Raw genomic sequence first — 21,279 nt, forward strand, 5'->3', positions numbered from 1 at the left:
CCAAATAAAACCAGTTTGATGGTTTTTCCAGCGTTGATAGTGGAAAGAAATTATGAAGTAAACAATAAATTGATAATATGTCCGATCAGTCGATTAAATCGTATTGATCGTCACATGAAAGACTTTTCGTCGACGAAAAAAATATATGAATACGCAAAGATTGGGAATACTGCATTGCAGTTTTGCCAGGATACTCTGTCGAATGTGGTAATTTAAAGTATATCCAATAGTGGATCCTTAGAGATTTCTTTCTTTTGAATGAACTATACAAAGTTCATAGATGTGTTCAAAATTCTTGATGATCCTTCTACGAAATTACCGACGACCCTTCTTTGAATTTTCTAATCATCGTGTACAGCAGGTATAGCTATAATGTTGAATACGTTAATGCAATTTGTTCTGTATTTGCCCATTACTGACGGCTCTAAGAAAGGGTACTGCATCTGCCGTTTACTGAAGGCTTTACAATAAGTACTGCATCTGCCGTTTACTGAAGGCTTTACAATAAGTACTGCATCTTCCCTTTACTGAAGGCTTTACAATAAGTACTGCATCTGCCCTTTACTGAAGGCTTTACAATAAGTACTGCATCTGCCCTTTACTGAATGCTCTAATATAGGTATTGTATCTGTCCTTTACTGAATGCTCTAATATAGGTACTGTATCTGCCCTTTACTGAAGGCTCTAAAATAGGTACTGTATCTGTCCTTTACTGAATGCTCTAAAATAGGTACTGTATCTGCCGTTTACTGAATGCTCTAATATAGGTATTGTATCTGTCCTTTACTGAATGCTCTAATATAGATATTGTATCTGTCCTTTACTGAATGCTCTAATATAGGTACTGTATCTGCCCTTTACTGAAGGCTCTAAAATAGGTACTGTATCTGCCGTTTACTGAATGCTCTAATATAGGTATTGTATCTGTCCTTTACTGAATGCTCTAATATAGGTACTGTATCTGCCCTTTACTGAAGGCTCTAAAATAGGTACCGTATCTGCTGTTTACTGAATGTTCTAATATAGGTATTGTATCTGTCCTTTACTGAATGCTCTAATATAGGTATTGTATCTGTCCTTTACTGAATGCTCTAATATAGGTACTGTATCTGCCCTTTACTGAAGGCTCTAAAATAGGTACTGTATCTGCCGTTTACTGAATGCTCTAATATAGGTATTGCATCTGTCCTTTACTGAATGCTCTAATATAGGTATTGTATCTGTCCTTTACTGAATGCTCTAATATAGGTATTGCATCTTCCTTTGCTGAAGGCTTTACAGTAAGAACTGCATCTGCCCTTTACTGAAGGCTTTACAATAAGTACTGCATCTGCCCTTTCCTGAAGGCTCTAAAATAGGTACTGTATCTGCCGTTTACTGAATGCTCTAATATAGGTATTGTATCTGTCCTTTACTGCCGGCTCTAATATAGGTATTGTATCTGTCCTTTACTGCCGGCTCTAAAATAGGTACTGTATCTGCCCTTTTTTGAAGGTTCTAAAATAGGTGCTGTAAATGTACTTTACTGAATTCTCTAAAATAATGATGCTGATGATGAAGAATATTTTTTAATAAACAAATGTGATTTAGAAGAGAGTGGTTTTGTACTCATGTACAGATATATGAAACTTAATACAAATAAGTAACGTTTTTATGAATAAAAATGTTACTTTAAGAAAAAATATTTTTAAATACGCGCGGCCAATAACATGAGCGATTTCCCATCGTTATTCATCATAATTTTATTTGTTGACTTATCGGCCACCGATTGAAACCTATGAAATCTCTTATTGTAAATTACTTAAAATGTAGAGGGATAATTTACGAACGTCGAAGAAAAACTAAAATCTCTTCGCATATGATATCATAAACAACGCCACTGCCTGAACAAACCGTTTGATCGGCTGTCAGCATTTTTGTATAGGAGGAACAATATTCGTATTTAAAAAAATAAAATAAAAAAATGCTGCCAAAATGTTGCTTTATTGTTTTTAAAGTATTATTTCTCGGTTTATTCAACTTTGAATACATTGATTCATTCTTGTTTCGTCTAAAATTAATTTAAATTCGTCTTTTGTTATGCTTATCACTATTTATTTAAAATTCGGTATATATCATATTCATAAACATAATAATGTCACATATGAAAACGCTATTGCACGTATCCAACCAGAGCAACAGTTACATATACACAAAATGGACGAACTATGTCTATCCAGTTGTCCAAATGGAATCTAAATGAGATCGTTGCAAGCCCCGGCAACACTCCACTGTGATCCTTTATCATCTATGGCCGATCACGCTGAGATTTCCGTTTTCATGAATATACATCAGCATTTTTAACTAGTCACTGCGTACGAGTAAAATTATTTCGCCATTTCGACCCAACATAACCTTTCGCGGGGTTCAAATGAACCAAAGTTTCTCCTCTAAACAAGACCAGTTGTCGACCGATGGAAGGGACATTTTCACTGACGTGTAGGAGATCATTACACTGTTTTGTTCATGACGTATATAGAAACGGGTAATGATCTAATATTAAATTTATTAAACGAGTTGAATAATGTCCAGCTTTTGCGAGCATTGGTTGGACATTATTCAGCGAGCTTCATAATTTCCATTAAAGAAGAAGAAACATGTTCGTTCATTCTGCTTGATATGATACACCTTTGATTTGTTGCCCGTTAAAAATGGTCCCAGACACTAGTTGAATTTTTTTGCACAGTTTTTTCACCAGTAATATTTAAAATCAGGTTTTCTTTTACAAATTATAGCTCAAAAGGGAAAATGTCGTTTTGAATAAATAAATCATTTGAACGCAGACTATTTTTCAACAAAAAAATGTCTATTGGAAGTTCTATGTGATGTCAAGTAGTTAGACTCGGGTTAGGTTAGACGATCAATGTTCACACCTAACGCGTGTCATTTAAACTACTAAGCATTCCAGTTATTGGATATTCATGTGAAGGGATGATTACTGGATGTAGAAATTCCAGATTTACTGTAATGTATTTGTGACCAGATATTTGTATTATGTGATTTGGAACAGTAGACTGTCGGAATTGCATCACCTAAGAAACATTAGGGGTCTACGTCGTTTGAGCTATGTTACCACGTAAAGGTACAGTGGTTTGATAACGTTCTGGCAGTCGGGGACCGGCTTATGCCAACATTCTTCTATCAACAGATGTTGGTTTATTTACTCCTGGACGTTAACATTTAAAACACTTTGTATACATGGTGAATTCCATGTTACAGATATGCGCCCACTCCTACCCTACCCCTGCTATCAATTGACCAATACCGTTAGTTTTATTTGCTGTTATTGTTCCTGTTCTTGTTTGATGATTGACGCCATTTTTAGCGCATGATAGGCACTACATGGCATAACGAGCCCCCTGTAGGATAAAGTGGTCGTATTCAGACAGACGTGAGCTATTTCCCAAATTCCCTTTGGGCAATCGATTCGAAAAATGGCCGACATAACGCTGTAAATTGTAAAAATAAAAAGATTCAGAAGGCGGTGTAAAGATCGGTTTCCCATGGTCGCAGCCAATCACTAAAGAGAATATTGCACAATAATTGTATGGGTTTTTCTTAGACCAATCAGAGTCACATAAAATGATATATTAACACATTGTAATATCAAAAATATTAATCTGCACAAACTATATGCAAAGTGTACAGAAAAACAAAGAAATCTAAGCACTTACAGCCTCAAATGTTTAAGGTGCATAGAGGCTTGCGACGATTATTAACCAAATCCAGCTCAGAAATATTCGATGAAGTAATAGAGCGTAGAATATAGAAATCATTCGAAAATGGCGGAGAACTCATTCATAGGCCAGAGTACGCAAAACAAAATAAGAGCATTACTTTCAAAAGCTTGGCACAATCCCCCAACCCCTCCTTTCCTAGCAAGATCATACTGGTAAAAAAGAAACCTGAATGTATCGGTACTTTATTTCTATATTATTCGCAACAATAAAACATGGAGGTGGAAGCTAATATAGTTTATAACATTTTTAATGAAGTAATAATAGACGTTAGCGTAAGAATATGCTAAATAATTCATTCATATCTTTAACCGTGTATACCATCCTTCAGAGATTCGTCTCAGAGATAATATATGTCCTTGTTACGTGTAAGTGACTGTATGATAATCCATTCATAATCCTGCATTTATACAATTATTGATAGTTAACGGTAAGAAAATTATATATTTTCTTAATCTGAACACGGCATCGATCAATAACCAGCATAACTTTGCAAATTTGGGACTCAGTGCTTGTTTTCTTATTTCAGAGAACTTTCCGGATGCAGAAGCAACGAAATAATGAATTTCGATATTGACTTTAAAATTTTTAAATTGTTTGGAAAGGTCGAGATCTGATGATGATGAAAGCTTTGGTCATATCTGATGCATTTGTTTCCAGATAATACGTTCAGTTTATTTTCAACCAACAATAGTCATAATGTTTGCAATCAGAGTATTGCATATTGTCGTATTATTTATAGACACATTCATAACCATTATTTGATGCAATACGAAACATTTGTCGGCGTTCAGAGTCTCTTTACGTGTCATCATCTGGAAAAGAAAAAATATGAATATAAGGTACCAACATATGTTTTAATAATTCTTCAAAAGTACAACAAATAGTATTCGGCTTGGCAACATCAGACTAATGTATACAATGAAACGAAAATTATGATGTGCAAATTCGGATTCCATACAAAAAAGTTTTCTTTGTAAAGTGACAACATTGGCATAATGAAAGTAAATCAAGCAAGATCACTTGTCATGAATCTGATTTATCAGAAGAGATTTGATGAGAGACTCTCAGATTCCATTATTGCTGCACCATATTAATATAATTCATGCTGTGATTTTTGCCTGGACAAGCAATTCCCAGTCAATGTGTTATATTATTAGCAGAACCTCATGGTGGTGGTTGTGGTGAGGGCGAGGTAAATAATGTAACCCATGACTGGGATATCCTTGTCTCGACGCAAACCCTTGCGTAGATTATTTTTATCACCCAATATTTTCCATCAAAGTGAAAAGAACCCCCATTTTTGCAATACATTTAGCACATCCAACACACAGTGTTCATCAGTTACTGCTAACTCTTCACCTTTTTCTGTAAGTCATTTGGTCTCATAAAGCTTTGTTTTATGGAAATCAAAAGAATCATCTCAGTAAAATCCAAAAATATTTTCCGCTTATAGGCCCCCACTCACAAACATCAACAATCCAACCTTTATAATTGTTGCGTGCTGTAAGTATTGCACTAAGAGGTCAAAAGCCACGTGCGAGACTTTTGTCAGCACGGCGCAATAATACGAATATGTTAATGAGGGCTGTGGCGTGACGTGTCCATCCGAAGTATACAATTTTTACGCGTGAGAAAAAAATATAAAAATGTTTAATAGCATTGAGGTTTTATCACAATTATTAAATGGATGTTATATGCAATTAACAATAAATAAATCATAATTTTTACAAAGATATATTTTAACTTTTATCAGCTCTAATTTAGAAAGGTATTACCGTAAATAATGATAATAATACGATACTAGGTACACAGCTCTGATGAAGTGTAAAATGTAGAATATTTGACCATACGTTGCATTATTCATGGGTGGTTAGAGGTCAGGGTCAGTGTCACTATCGTACCTAATTATCCTTTACTTTGGAGGAGGTGAAACTGTTTGTGACATACAAATGTTGTAATTGATATTGATTGTACAATTATCCCAGTGTATGAAAGACTCTACAAACGGTCCACAGCTGATAAGTTTGTGCGAAACTGTCGACTTCACGATTTCTTGGAAAACTGACGTTTTCTGCTTTGGAAAAATGGCTAGTGTTGCTCTTAGTAGTGCAAGAATACGTTTCAGGAAAAGCTGTTTGTGGAATAAAGAGTGGAAAGATAAATGATTCCTTCTGATTGGTAAGTGCATGAACTGTCAGTTTTTATTGCATGTACATCGTTGATCCATGTGGGGTACAGGGGAATGCTTGACAAAGCTAGAAGAAAGCAGGTTTGACACAACACATTTCTGGTTGTTACTGAGTTGTCAGTATTCATTGAAAGAGTTTGGTTTTCGTGGCGATTGATGCCTTTAGCTTTTGTGCCTGGAACGTTGTTTTCTATTAGTTGCTGACATAAATAGTTTCTCTCACTTGAGATCTTGTAGTGCGTTTAAGAAAACAAATCTGGCAAGTTTGCTTTCATATCCATTTTGTTCATTAAGGTATTAAGTTTTCTTGGCCCAACCATTGCGCATTCGGTCCAAGTTCATTTACGTTAGTTACTCGGGCAAGGTAGAATGGTAGGTATGGGTCACAAATATCATGAAAAGCTATGATCTGGTAACATTTGTAGATAATTACAAGACGCCTATCTGGGAAGAGGGGGTTGGCGAAAGTGTCTGTGTCAGCTTGATTTTTTACGCCTATCTGGGAAGAGGGGGTTGGCGAAAGTGTCTGTGTCTGCTTGATTTTTTAAACAACTCCATCTAGGCAAGCAGAAGACAACAATGGCTGCGTCCCTTGATTACAGTAGTTCCTACAGCGGAGACGCCATTACTGAGACAACGATACTGAGACAACCAGACCGAGAAAAGAAGAATACGTTTAGCAGAAAAGTAAGATTTCTCTGTCGCATGCTGGAGAAAAGTATCTGTATTTATTCATGATGATTATTATTATTCCTCACCTATAGCCCCAATATAGTATTGCTCGCCTATTATTTACAATCACATTATATTTCTCATTCTGAGTTGGGACTAGGAATCTGAAGATAGTAGTATGCTGAAGCAGCTAATACTGTCACGCCGGAAATTTCGAATGAAACCAGAGATTGCTGACTGGAAGTATACCAGAATTAAGCATACGTGCATCACCGAGAACAATTCCTTGTAACGAGAAAAAGTCGTTGGTTTTTCGTACGGGAGAGTCTGTGTTACAAGTCAGAGTTTATTCTAGAAAATAGACAAGGTTAAATACTGAGACAAATGATTGTCCTTAACATTTTTCCCTTCAAAAGAAACACGTGTGGCATGGTCTAAAGGTGTGTAATAATATTATTTACCTCTTTCTTTCACACAGGCACATTCATTATAGTAAAAAATTCTGTCTTCTTCACACCGGTATGGAATCCATCCTATTCCCCAGAGGTGGAGCTTAAAGTATTGTTTTCCCAGTTCTGGCGCCTTCATTTTGTGGCACACTGTGAAAATGCGAACAGTAGTGTAATACTAGGAATTTGTTATTTTTGTTACTGATCTAGGTCACACCATTTTACTGGTCTAGGTCATACCATTTTACATCCTCACGACTTTGTCTTCACATAATACGCGTACGCATGCATACCCATACAAGAATTCGAGATTGTAATCCACGATATTTACTAGGAGGCGCCCATGCTAGAGGTCATCTTGTGTGTGTATATGTGTGTGTGTGTGTGTGTGTGTGTGTGTGATTTGAATTTTTAAAGTAGCTTTAAAGAACTTTCAGTCATTTTTTCTTTGCTCCACATCCAACACAAATTTAAGTGATTGCACCTCTGCCAACACGTATTTGAACCTGCGATGGATTTTAACATGACATCACGACAGAGAAAAAGCCTCGCATTTACTGTCATTGACTTTTCCGCGTAGGTAAAACCCAAACTACTTATGCACAGCGACATGTTTCCAGAAGAAATTATCACATAATGATACGCATGCATGCCTAAAGTGACCAGAAACACCTGCTACACCTGCTACATGTTGTTGATATTTCGAGGCATTGATATGCACGGTCCAGCAGACATTCATTGGACTTGGAATTCTAACGACAACTCGCGGAATAAGTTTCAGAATATGTTTATCAAATCCACCATTACCCTTATAATTTCCTTAAGATTGACTTTAGTGAAGATGCAGGGTCTAAACACGATAATTTAAACATTTATGACAAATATGTCAAAACCCTCCAGTGATAACGTAGTAGAGTATGGGTATTGGCGCCATCAAGCTGCCCTTGAAAACCAGAAATTGATTCATAATGGTATAGCCAGCCGTAAACGTGTTAAAGCTGTGTTACAATTATGATCCCGAGGATGTGATTTCCCCAACAAACACCAGCGTATGACTGATCCTTTGCTCTCATTTCTTGAAAATGAAATTGTGTTTGGACAAAAACAGGGTGAACCATCGGCATGGATATAACCTAAGAAATATCGAGAATTTTCAACAGAATTTCACGTCATCGGAAAGACCAAAAGAAGTAACAAAAGATTAACGTAAAAAGGGTCGGTAACATTTGTCCTTTCAATACCAACACTGCGAAAATGATGAAGTTCATAAACATCATTAGCATAATTATATCGCGCAGAACGCAGTCACGTGGGATAAGCCACATGACCTTCCTCATATTGGCCAATCAAAGGGCATCATAACTCTTGAAAATATAAAATATACCGCGTCAGTTCAGAGTATTTGTTAATATTATATTAATTACGGTTCTGGCTAGATTTAAAAATCAGTCACGCCTCATCACAAATGTGGGACAACAAGCCTTGGTCATGTGTTCTCAAGATTTGTGGAACAGGAACTCAAGCAGATGTTCAAAACTCCACATATAGATACTACAATTAGAGTGAATCAAGGCAGTTGACATTTGGCATTCTAGTTCAAGTAACCATATTACGGCAATCCTTAAACGGTTATCATCTTAGCATTATTATAATTAAAATTACATTTTCTATAAAACATTTACGGTTTTATAACTTTTCGTGCTCAAAATGTTTCAAGAATACGGTGTCTGTATTTTTGTCATGGATTTGAAATTCTTGACATTTTAAAAGTTTATCTGTAGTGTACGTCAAAGCAGCCATGAAACAATCGAGTTTATATGCTACCGACGTTCTTTCATTCTAGAACAATATTTATTTCACAGAGGGATCTATCTATTTATGTATATTTTGTTTGATGTGAATTGCTGGTTTTAAGGTTTATTCAGGTTTGGTGACTTCGTATACAATGTTTCCCCAAAATATTTCGTTGACTTTCGGAACATAAATGCACTGAATTTACTTCTAAAAGGTTATTTATAATAAATCAGTTTAAATATTTGATCTATGTTTACTATGCGTACAAATACGTACCTACCACAGGAAAATATAATTCATCATCTGGTTCTTTTGTTTGGAGCTGACCTGAATAAATACAAAAATAATTATTTATTGACTATGGAATAAAATCATTTAAGAAATTCGATGAATAACTTTAATATCAATATTTCATATCATATGCAGAATATTATCTAGCTGTATTCGTTATGAGATGCATAAAAATTATATACATTTGTTAGCTTTGTATGTATTTACTCATAGAGTATTACGTCATATCAACTAGTGGCATATCTGAGGGACATAACTGATATCATAAGTTGCTTTTCTCAAACCTTTACGCCATTAAAAATAGAGAATATCGTTTTTCACTTCGAAGTGGTAAAATATGGAAATGTTAAGGAAAAAAAAAGAATCCCCAGGCTTTACGTCCATATAAACCACATCTTTTAAGGCGGTTTTTAAAAAAAATTTAATGCGGTGTTCTATTAATAAATACGTTTTTTCTATCCACTTAGACTAGTCGTTCAATACGAAAAATCGTGATAGACAGGGTATACTGTAGCAGGGAACTATATAACTTTGATGGTTTCTAAACTGTATCCGAACACGTTGTGTTGCAAATCACTTTCTTGACCTATGACTTCAACGTTTTGCTTACATACCTGATTCCACTCTTTGCTGAGCGATCTCTACCTGACTCAGTCCAGGCCCTTGTAGAGGGGATAAACGAAATCCGTCCCCGTCAGGCTCCGAATCCCTCCTCGATTCAGACATCTTCTTTGTTGCTAAATCTGCAAGCTTTTTCATAAATTCATCCCCATCCTCCACGCTCAGAATTCCACTTTTGTCTCCTCTTCTGACAATATTTGTATCTGCATGGACGAACTCATTTGTGATATTGCCTGTCAAATCTACCTTGAATTTTTCATCCATTATATTTTTTACAAGTCCTGATTTTATTGTATCGCCTTTGATGTGGTCTAACCCATCTTTGATCACTTTGTCTTTAATAGCGCCTGTCACATCTGCAATGATTTCATGATTTCTAGTACTGTCTGACTTATTTGCCTTGCTCTTGTCGCCTCGGATACCTTCTTGCACATCTAAAGGTCGAGTTAAATTAATTACAGGTTTAAACTCTAGTGGAACAACATCACCCAACTGGTCGGTATCTATTGTTTTCTTTGCATCTAACAACAATGATGGCACCCTTTTCTTGTTTGGATCATTAGCAAACTTTCTGTTGTCTAACCGGCCAAGTTTGTCATCGAAACTTTTACCTAGAATATTCTTGTCCGTGTCATCGCTATTGAATGGAACAAAAATATTTTTATCTGCTTGTATTCGATCCTTCGTTCTGACATCCCGCATATCAGCTGGGACCTGGGGGACCATTGCAGATGGAGAATTGGCTGTATTGAGTTTGATGTCCGAAAAAGATATTCCAAGCCCTTTACTCAAAATATTTTGATTGTCTTTATCCTCGGGACTCGAGTCTGTTAACACGACAAGGGAATCTTTGTTTTCCTTGGAGATGTCTATGAAGAGCGATAAATATATAAGACATGAAATATCTATCCTATAATCCAAAAGTCTGCAGTTCAAATACTTTGGGAAGAAGAAGAAACAGGAGAAGAAGAAGAAAAAAGATGATGATGATGATGATGATGATGATGATGATGATCGCGGAATCGAATGTGTTGATGGTAATTATGAATATTATATAGCAAATTTACAACAACGTGTAAGCTGAAAACGAAACCCTGCAATATATCGAAAGGTCTCCATTATCTTCTTTGCTCGAGTATTTTAATTTTAATATATCCATCAAACATCCTTCTGGTTATTCTCCAAGCGTGTGCTTCTGTACTTTTATCAAATTTTGTCTTCTGTCTGTCTCAACAACCAGAGATATAACTGTTTGAGAACAATGAATACAAAACCAATTTATTATTTGAATATATCCTTCAAACATTCTTCCTGTTATTCTCAAAGCGTGTGTTTCTGTACTTTTTTCAAATGTTGTCTTCTGTCTGTCTCAACAACCAGAGATATAAATATTTGAGAACAATGAATACAAAACCAATTTATTACCTTGAATCAGGGCTTGTGCAACGGATATATATATATATATATATATATATATATATATATATATATATATATATATATATATATATATATATATATATGATTGTAGTCCTGTTATACCTTAGTTCGAATCACTAGGGTTAATTCACAACAAGATATATAGCAAATATTATTATATTTGTATAGAAAGAGGATATTTATTTGAAAAAGTGAATACCGGACACACCCTCACCCTCACACCCTCCTACACACACACATCACACATACATACATATATATATATATATATATATATATATATATATATATATATATATATATATATATATATATATATATATATATATATATATATATATCATTTCGCACATATTCATAAGCAGATTTGTACCCACCAGAACAGAATTTTATATGATATAAAATATAATTTATAACTATTATTCAAGTATAAAACAATGCCTATTTTACAAGTATAAAACATTGCCTATTTTACAAATATAAAACATTAGTTATTTTATAAATATAAAAAATTACATATTATACAGATACGAAACGTTGCCTATTATACAAATATAAAACATTGCCAGTTCTACAAATATAAAACATCGCCTATTATACAAATTGCAGTCCACCTTAATGCCGTCATATTTAGTTAAGTTGTAATTCTACAATGTAAGACCTCGACCGTGATATTTATGTTTTGAGTGTCGAGGTCTTACTGCCTAAATATAGGCGCTCTGTAACGTGTTCTGATATCGACTGAAATCGTAACAAGAAGTCAAATTTTCAGGAATATCTCGCAAACTTGGCAGCCCATATCGACGCTTTTCTACAAATTAAAGTGATACTGTTTTAGTCAAACTTTACTGATTGACTAAAACATAGTGACTTGGATTTGTAGAAAAGCGCTGACATTGGCTTCCGTGTGTGTGAGTTATTCCTGAAAATTTGACTTATCGTTCCGACGTGAATAGACATCGGTACACGCTACACAACGCCATTACTAGGGCAGTAAGACATCGACCCCCAAAACATAAATATTAGGGTCGATGCCTTATATTGTAGGACTAATTGAACGTGTAGCCAATAGCAAATTGTTCAGTATCGAAAGACAAATATGCTAATAGCAAATAGTTGCGTTTACCGACATCAACTTCTACTTTCTTTCAAGCATTTCAAAAGAAATGTTCCGAAACTATTTACATACGGAAATAGTATCAACACAAACAATTATAAACCAAAATATAAACGTCATATATTAAAAGCAAACATCCAGCTGAATGGCGGACTTTGAGAATCTTTAACCGCAAAAATACAAAGCAAATATGACAAGACTACTGCTTTTGGTCCGATATTATATTGTTTTGCTCTTCTAAAAAGTTCGCAGACTTGCATGACGTCAAGTATTTTTTTACGAAGGATTTTAAGTTTTGTGCTTGCTATGGGGGAAACACACTTTGGAATGTACCTCAAACAACAGAAGTATCTAAATACGTTCCATTGGAAAAATTAGCCTGAGACCTGGTGCCATGAACAATTAATTTTCTACCAAATACGATTGTTTATTTATTTATTTATTTATTTGTTTATTTATTTATTTATTTATTTATTTATTTATTTATTTATTTATCTATTTATTTATTAATATTGTTACCAAAGTTACCTCCATCAGGCTATTGCCTTAACTTTTTATTTTTGTTCTATCTCGACATTAGCAGGTGTTCGGCATGATTTAAAACAACGTTTAGTCACAGCTTTAATAGTGTTCTAAAAAGTCAAATAAAATGTGTGTGTAGTGACGAATTTAAATTCGAATAACATTTGGATTAATTTCTAACCTTACCTAAATCTTTAAATTACAAAATATCACAAAAATATTTTAATTATTTCGAAGTTTTGCAACATGAAAATACTAAATTCATACGTGAGAACGTTGATACAATTCCCGCACTCATAGAAGTATGAATCATTCTTTGACTTACCTGCTTGTGCTTCGTGTATACATGTGCACGCTTTCACCGAGAAGACCGTAACAGGGCCGCATTTCATGTTTGTCCACTTCTCATCATATTCTCGTATCATGTAGTATCGAATGCCCAAAGGTGAGCCTCGAAAAGGACAGCCTTTCACTGTATGAGCAAAAATCAGTAATATAGTAGAAATAAGGGTGGTTTTATTTTTTGCGTTTAACGCCACTCTTCAGCACTTGATACATGGCGGACAGAATATCTGATAGACCAAGAGCAGGGGAAAACCCCGAAAAGAACAAAATACTCAAAGGAAGATACTGGCAAGCTTTCTCACATACACACATTGGACGAGCCGAGACTCGAACTCACGCGGACAGAGGTGAGGTGTCAGTAATCTGTCATGGCGAGCGCCTTAGACCACTCAGATGCATGGAACCTGGAAGGCTTTTTGTTGTTGTTGTTGTTTTTGTAGGGTTTAACGCCATTTTTCAGCACACGATAGGCTATACATGGCGGACAGTATTAATGGTGGAGAAAGAACCTGGCAAAAACGCCGGAAAGAACCACCGACCCACGAGAAGCTACTGGCAAGCTTTCTCACATATCCACATTGGCCGAATCCTAGACTCGAATCCACGCAGACAGAGGTGAGATGGCAGTGATCCGTAACGGAGAGCGCTTTAGACCACTCGGCCACTCGGGGCCTCCGAACCTGGAAGGCAGTCTTATTGGTAGGTGTATATACTAGTACAATAAATTCCGTACATAAATATACACAAATTAATCTTTTCAACGTAAATATTATTTATTAGGGTTCTGTAAAAGAATGTGAAACCTATCGGATGAAATAGCTTATAGTTTTAGGAAACTATTTCTTTTCTTTTTCTTGATTACTAGGTTCATGTAAGATGTCTTTTTAAATTTCTTAAAATTACATACCATCACTTTTTCTTAGTATGGGAGTAAAGAACCACCTACTTCTATCGCAATGAATATCTGATAATAAAATTCGTCTGTGTATGTGTGTGTGTGATTTGGATCATATCGCTATGATGTCTGCAGTGTGGTAGTTTAAAGTGATGTCTAGCATTGGGGCATCATGCCGCAGACATGTAGCATGATATCCCATCCAGTCGCATTATCCTGACACCAGGCCGACCAGTCCTAACACTAACCTCTTAATGCTGAGCGCCAAGCGAGGTAGCTGTTAGTACGATTTTTGTTAAGTCTTTCGTACGACTCGGCCGGGAATCGAAAGCACGACCTGCCGCATCCGAGGCGGACGCTCTAACAATTAGGCCACCGGATAAAACTCATGTGGTTGTTATGAATAGGGAAGATTACATGAATGAAGCCAGCAGACAACAAAGTGAAGCAAGGTTCTACCAAAAGCCAGAACTAGATCCAACACTGGACTATGCAAAAATCATTATAACTATTATTGACAAGGCTTAACAAAACTGGACATATAGAACAGCAAATGAAAGGCTACATAAGTTCAGAAAACCCGAGAGCAGGAAGATTTTATCTTCTACTTAAAATCCACAAGCAAGAAAACCCCGGCAGCTTTATAATCTCCGGTAACGGACACCCGATAGAAAGTATATCAGCATATTTTGATCATTTAATGATACCACATGTCCAAAAATTATCATCGTATCTCCAGGACATGGCAGATTATGTCATGAAAAGCAAACCAAGGGAACTATTACTGCCAAATACAATGTACGTTTCTTGGACGTCACATCTCTGTATACTAGTACACCACACAGTGAAAGGATACAGACATGTAAGGAAGCATGAGAAACAAGAACTGTAGACAATCTAACCACTCACTTCCTAGACAAACGTCTGGACCTTGTCCTAAACCTCGATAACTTTGTATTCAATGAAGAAAACTACCTCCAATTCAATGGAACTTTAATGGGTACACACACACACACACACACACACACACACACACACACACACACACCCTCGTATGCTAATATGTTTATGGGAAGACTGGATGATCAACTTTTAGCACCGGTGGAACTTACACCATACCGATACGTACTCTTCATCAATGATATAGAAATGAAGTGGCAACATGGAAGAGAAAATGTGGATGATTTCATAGCAAAGGCAAACACCTTCCATCCTTGAATAAAATTCACGGTAGAAGTCTCCAACTCTTTCCTAGATACATCAACAAGAATGGTAGAAAACAAACTCCATATAGATATCTACTCAAAACCAACTAATAAGAACTAGTATCTTTTCCCATCTAGTTGTCATCCAAACAATGCATTTGGAACATCATATATAGTCAAATACTGAGGTGGCAGGGTCCAGTTTCTTAAATTTGCCCCAGGCGAATTTCTTAACTTAAGCCTATGGTGTGACTTTTTCTAGTTATTATTGTTTACTATTTAAAGATATGGATATATTTGTGAACTAGATGTTTCAGGCCTGGTTTTGTCTTGAAATTGATGTCAGGCAAGTACACCTTCCATGGTTACTTTGCAGTATGTTGATAGTGAAATATCAATAGTCGGCTAGGAAGAAGAACTAGCCTCCCATAGCAGTAAACACATGGCTTTGCTGCAAGTAGAATATCTAAAAGAAATCTATTTTACAGTTGCATCAGCCTGTTTAGTACTGCATAATTGTTATCTAGGAAAAGGGCTTGTGTTTACACTGTGAGCATCACAGGTGTCAAAAATGACCTTCGGACAAAAAGAATTTAGTTATAAATTTGGGGTTGGGGTGCATAAACTTCTTCTGCTATAAACTGCCTTTGACTTCTCTGGTCAAGTGGATAATACTATTATGCTTTGTTTTAATATAGGTATCCAAAAATATGGACTTTTTTTTACCTCTCTTTTGTATTTGATTTTTTATGATCTTTGTTACTAGGTCGCTGATTGCGGCATTAAATTTAAACATAAAAACTGGCCCCTGCCCCATGAGAATACGCAAATTCTGTCTCGACGACGAAACATTCCAAACAGGATCTGACGATTTATCGATGCGTTGGATGAACTGAGGTTTCGACAAAGACCTCTTAGCGGAATCAACACCAAGATATAAACAAACAAACCGCAATGACCTACTACTGAAATATAGAGAGAAAGAAAAGGTAGATCGTATACCATTTGTCCTGACGTACCATCCAGACAATCCCAAAGTAAAATCATCCAGATTGGTCCATCGTGGAATCTAGTGACACACTAAAGTTAACCCTCTCGAAAAAAAATTGTTGTAGCCCACCTCAGACTTAAATAACCTCAAAGACATCCTAGTCAGAGCGAAGCTAACGCTAATCACAAGCTAAGACCACGTTAGCAAATCTGGTCCGTGTGATAATAAACGGTGTAAAACCTGTCAACATATGATATAAACCAGCATATTCTCTGGCACAGCAACCCGCAAAAAACTGAACTTACATGGTCCAAACAGAACGTGCAAAACAGATAATGTAATTTAGAAATAGTTATATAAACGTTTATAATTTTAACGCTTTTTGTGTTTTTGTGTTTAGTGTCTTTTGTCTCTGGTTTGTGTTTGTCTTTGAAAAATACTCTGACTCGAATGCACTCAGGCTAGTGAGAAACTAGTTTTACACAGTTCGGTGTCAGTGTATATATATATATATATATATATATATATATATATATATATATATATATATATATATATATATATATATATATATATATATATATATATATATATATATATATATATATATATATATATAAGAAACATAAGTGAAGTATTAAATAATAATAATAATCATATCATCATCATCATCAGTTATGTCTGATCTGAGAGTTAAAATATTTGCCAGTATGACTTATCAGTGTGGGATAGCGAATTAAAATTTTCTTTAATTAACAGGGTTTATGCGAGTGGAAACATTTTTTAAAAATTAGTTAAATTGTCGTTTTTGCAGATGTACATGTTATTTTCAGACTGAAATAGAGAAATATTATTTGAAACATTAGGTTACCAATTTTAAATTTTTCATGCAAATAGTTCCTAAGAACGCTAAAACTGGGAGAAACATACCTTCCCCTGTATCTGTGTTGAGGATAATTGTTGGCGGTCTCTCTGAAAGAGAATTAAACCGGTACTTTTACATATTGATTTTAAGCATATTACGCAAAGTATGAGTAAGTATCATCTTCATGTTGGGTGTTCGATCTATTTTCGATCGAAATTCCCCCCCCCCCCCCCGAAGTCTGTCGTCCCAGGCAGCTGCCTTTTCTGCCTACAGAAAATCCGCCAATGCAACGAGCCCTGGTGTTTTTATGTTATGATTCCTTCCGCGATATCTCAAACGATTTATTTTCAGTATCGCTCAGAGTCACAGTCAATCATCGCATGGTTTTTGATGAATGATCCAATTTATAAACAGGCATTAAGTCATTTTCCGATTTAAAGAAATTTCGCTTTTGATGAGTATGTGTTACGCGAATTTGTCTTTGTCAAACTCTTCTTTTTCTGTTCTTTTTTCTATTTCCAGTTTTATCTGTTTTAAAGTACAACCAGATATTTGTCACTTTGGACAGACATGCAAGGTTGAAGGTCACCGGACTTTGCCTTGCATTTAACTCTCAGATCTCTTGATCGACCACAACTATGAGGAAACATTAAGAGATCTACAATTTCCGAGTAAATTGTTAGCGTGCAGGACTCGCAACCAGGTCCGAACATCCGATCAGCCTCGGCCGGCTCCCCTAGTGTGTCCTTATGTAAGGTACTTTACTTCAGTTGCCTTGGCACTAAATAACCTACTTGTGTTGATATGCCGTAAAACACCAAACAAAACCAAAAATCAGAAAACAGTTAAAATACCCCATGTTACTCTTTCACATCGAAAAGAACATTGTAAGACCCATTAAATACAAACATCGTGCTTTGAATAGTTTAGTAACTGTGCAATGTAAATAGGAAACTTGTATTCGCCAAAGGATCGCATCATCTTTGTTTGATTTTGACTTGTAAGATTTCGTTTTTGTTCTTCCATGCACGAAAAGGAAACAGTGAGGGGAAACAGTTTAGCAATAAATCTTATAGGATCACCACAAAAACTTTTCAGGAATAACATTAGCAAATTATGCAAGAGTACTTTCACCCCTTGCCCAATGCAAATACAAATATTACAAATAATCTCAGAGAATGAAAAAAACTGTATGATATAATTAATTTTAAATTAGTTTCGCGATCATTTTACGAGTTGCAACGACTGTTACTTTATAAATATTACTCTGTAGGTAATCATAACCGATTTGCGAATGCTGGGGTAAAGTGTTTTAATTGGAAATTTTATTACGCGAGAATTTCACATAATTTCTATTTATTTTAATGACAATTTCAACACTGATAGCCTGTTCGTATACATGATCCGTCACATTCTTTTCTCAACTTTTAATGTTAATACTTCTGTCAGTTCAATAAACTGACATGACAGAGATGAAATCTTATGGGGTTATAATGCTAATTGGTTATGTAAATGTGACCTAATTGCACCATCTTGTACATTCTGATTCAGTGAGTCAGTAGACACGTTTTCATTTACGAAATACTTTCAGATTTTGTTGCAGTTGGCATTATCGGAATTTTGCACTACTATTGCGACATCGAAAATAATCAGTTCGGACATTTGCACATAAAAATAAGACGATGAGGTAGTGGAACATATTAATTTCCTAATTTCAAGCTTATTAAATTTTATGGAGGTTTTCTCTTATTCAAAATAAAGTGGAAAGCAATACGATTGTATGTACATTGGGCATATGCGCATGCACAGAGAGAGAGAGAGAGAGAGACAGACAGACAGACAGACAGACAGACAGACAGAGAGAGAGAGAGAGAGACAGAGAGAGAGAGAGAGACAGAGACAGAGAGAGTAAAATCTAACCTGTAGGTCTCGGCGAAAAGTTTCTTAAATTATTTTTATCATCAGCAGTTCCACGTAATCTGTCATCAGTAAGTTTACTAAACTCTCTACGTTCCATCTCTCTGCTGATGAGAGCTGCGCACGAAAAACATAGAAATGAATGTGAAGTGTTACGGTTAACCTCTCTCTCTCTCTCTCTCTCTCTCTCTCTCTCTCATATATATATACACTAAGGCAAACTAGATCAATCAGTCCCTCCGACTGCCCGTGACCTGTGTAACATAGCAGATCAAAAGAGGTCTTGTTAATGACGACTTCTACTATTCAGATAACTATGGTATCGCCATATCTAACTCGAACCCTAACACGAAGTCCGATGAATCAAACCCCCAGATCTATGCTATTACTGATAGACGGTATGTCAATATCAGTATAGATGTTGAGCTGATTGATTGGCCTACCTAACACGCACGGATATCACCGACAAATAATGTCGCTGGCAAAAAACGTGAGCATGACGTGATTTTCAAGCATGCTGGAAGCTGGGCGGGTTTCGAGGCTTAATCTCCGTCACCAATCCGATAATCAATGCATAATATGTATAAATTCAAAGTCACAACTTACAAATTTTTTTATGAAAATTTCAGTAGGCACTAAAATATTAGCAAAACTAACACTGGCTAAATGTCAACTTAAAATATATTAATTTGATATTATGTACTATGTTAATGAGTGTGGCTTGATTATGTCTGCTCTGATGATAGGTGAATTCTTTCCAACCAGTATTTGCTTTTGTTTATTTGTTTATCCGCATGGGTTTTCTCCTTTCATAGTAATATATCTTGAATTACTGATGGACTCCATCATCCAAAAATCTGCAACTTGACTGGTTGATTCAAAGGTCGCTAAAACCTGACATTCGATGGTTGCCTGCCAGAAATCCATGCAAAGTAGGTCTTTCAGCTTTTATTGAATTATATTGTCACCAAACGTTCCCACTATTTAGAATTTTTAAATTCCTTGCAAATCGCAAACTAATCATTCAAACCATTCAAAACGTGATATAACGATATACTGGGCAATAAGTTTATGAATCACAGATTTCATTCATTGTACGTTTTTTGAAATGTTAAACGTTTTCAGCAACATCTGACGCAGACTTTAAGTAAAATTACAGTTGACAAGGGAGCCACAGCAGTTTTCATTTGGTACAGGTTCTGACTCTTAATCCAAGTGGCGCAGGTTCGATACTCACACAGACCAACATCGATTTGTCCTTGAGAATGGCAATTTGCCCTTGAAAGTTCCGTTAAATCCAACCAAAAATGGAAGCTAAAAACTAATAACTACAGTTAACAAGTTAATAAATGTCTTAATGTATTAAAACAACATTATCTCTTTTGTTATCGCCATCAATATATTCATCTGTATTTTGATCATTATAATCATCACCAGTAGCAGACATTATAGTAACACTTTCTAAATACTAACTTAAGCTTTCAAACAAATATGACGCAAGATTTGTGCATCCGCAGATCTTGAGATCAAATACAGTTCCAGCCGCGCATGGCATATGGATGTACTGCACTAAATCGGCGTCAAACTGGAGATACTCAGGGGTCGGTCTCTTGATCTTGTACCAGTCGGGACCTCGGTTTGATAGCTCCAGCTGACAGTCTTTAACTGAAAACAAAACAGTTAATACCATATACAATCGCTGTAAAATAAGCTGGGCAAGTTGCGCTTCATGAAGATATGGCTTTATCTTTATAACAGTATCAGAGGAAAAGATTCCCACTCTTGCTAAACGAGTATAAGGAAGCAAGCACAATATATGAACGTCTTGCATGACTCTAATAGTAACGGAGAGAGATATGGGGAAAATGCACCGATATACTGGAATTAGGCGCCATTATTGGGGGTGGGGGTGACTTGCACCCACAGTCTTCCACTGAAACCATCCATTACTCGCCTGTTTACAAACCAATCAGAGCAAGGGGAAACAGGGAATATATAATAGTCACTGGTACATCCTTACAGAGTATCATCGTACAGACTATTTTACAATGCTACCTTACCAAACCATCACACATACACCACTGGGATGGGGAAAGGGTACAATCTATCCATCATACGAACATACGATCACACAGATCTCTGTTTCTAGATATCTGGGTGGCCCTGAAAAGAGACGATATGGATTAAC

The 21,279-nt window shown here is 35.8% G+C and overlaps 1 protein-coding gene across 5 annotated transcripts in view; it reads right to left on the reverse strand.

Moving 5' to 3' along the window:
• Positions 1–3,944: 3,944 nt before the first annotated feature.
• The window catches only part of LOC149797028 (uncharacterized), a 42,131-nt gene continuing 24,796 nt past the window's right edge, over positions 3,945–21,279 (reverse strand). For all 5 annotated transcript variants that reach the window (XM_089961688.1, XM_089961687.1, XM_089961689.1 and 2 more), the window contains 8 exons: positions 20,565–20,756; positions 19,095–19,208; positions 17,240–17,281; positions 13,199–13,345; positions 9,788–10,663; positions 9,159–9,209; positions 7,101–7,238; positions 3,945–4,591 (listed from right to left, as the gene is read on the reverse strand). In XM_089961688.1, the coding sequence (XP_089817814.1) occupies positions 4,578–4,591; positions 7,101–7,238; positions 9,159–9,209; positions 9,788–10,663; positions 13,199–13,345; positions 17,240–17,281; positions 19,095–19,208; positions 20,565–20,756 (1,574 nt within the window). In that variant the 3' untranslated portion in view covers positions 3,945–4,577. The remainder of the gene's footprint in view (positions 4,592–7,100; positions 7,239–9,158; positions 9,210–9,787; positions 10,664–13,198; positions 13,346–17,239; positions 17,282–19,094; positions 19,209–20,564; positions 20,757–21,279) is intronic.

This window comes from Sinohyriopsis cumingii, chromosome 6 (assembly GCF_028554795.1).
Source record: "Sinohyriopsis cumingii isolate HCF-2022 chromosome 6, ASM2855479v2, whole genome shotgun sequence".
Lineage (NCBI taxonomy): Eukaryota > Metazoa > Mollusca > Bivalvia > Unionida > Unionidae > Sinohyriopsis > Sinohyriopsis cumingii.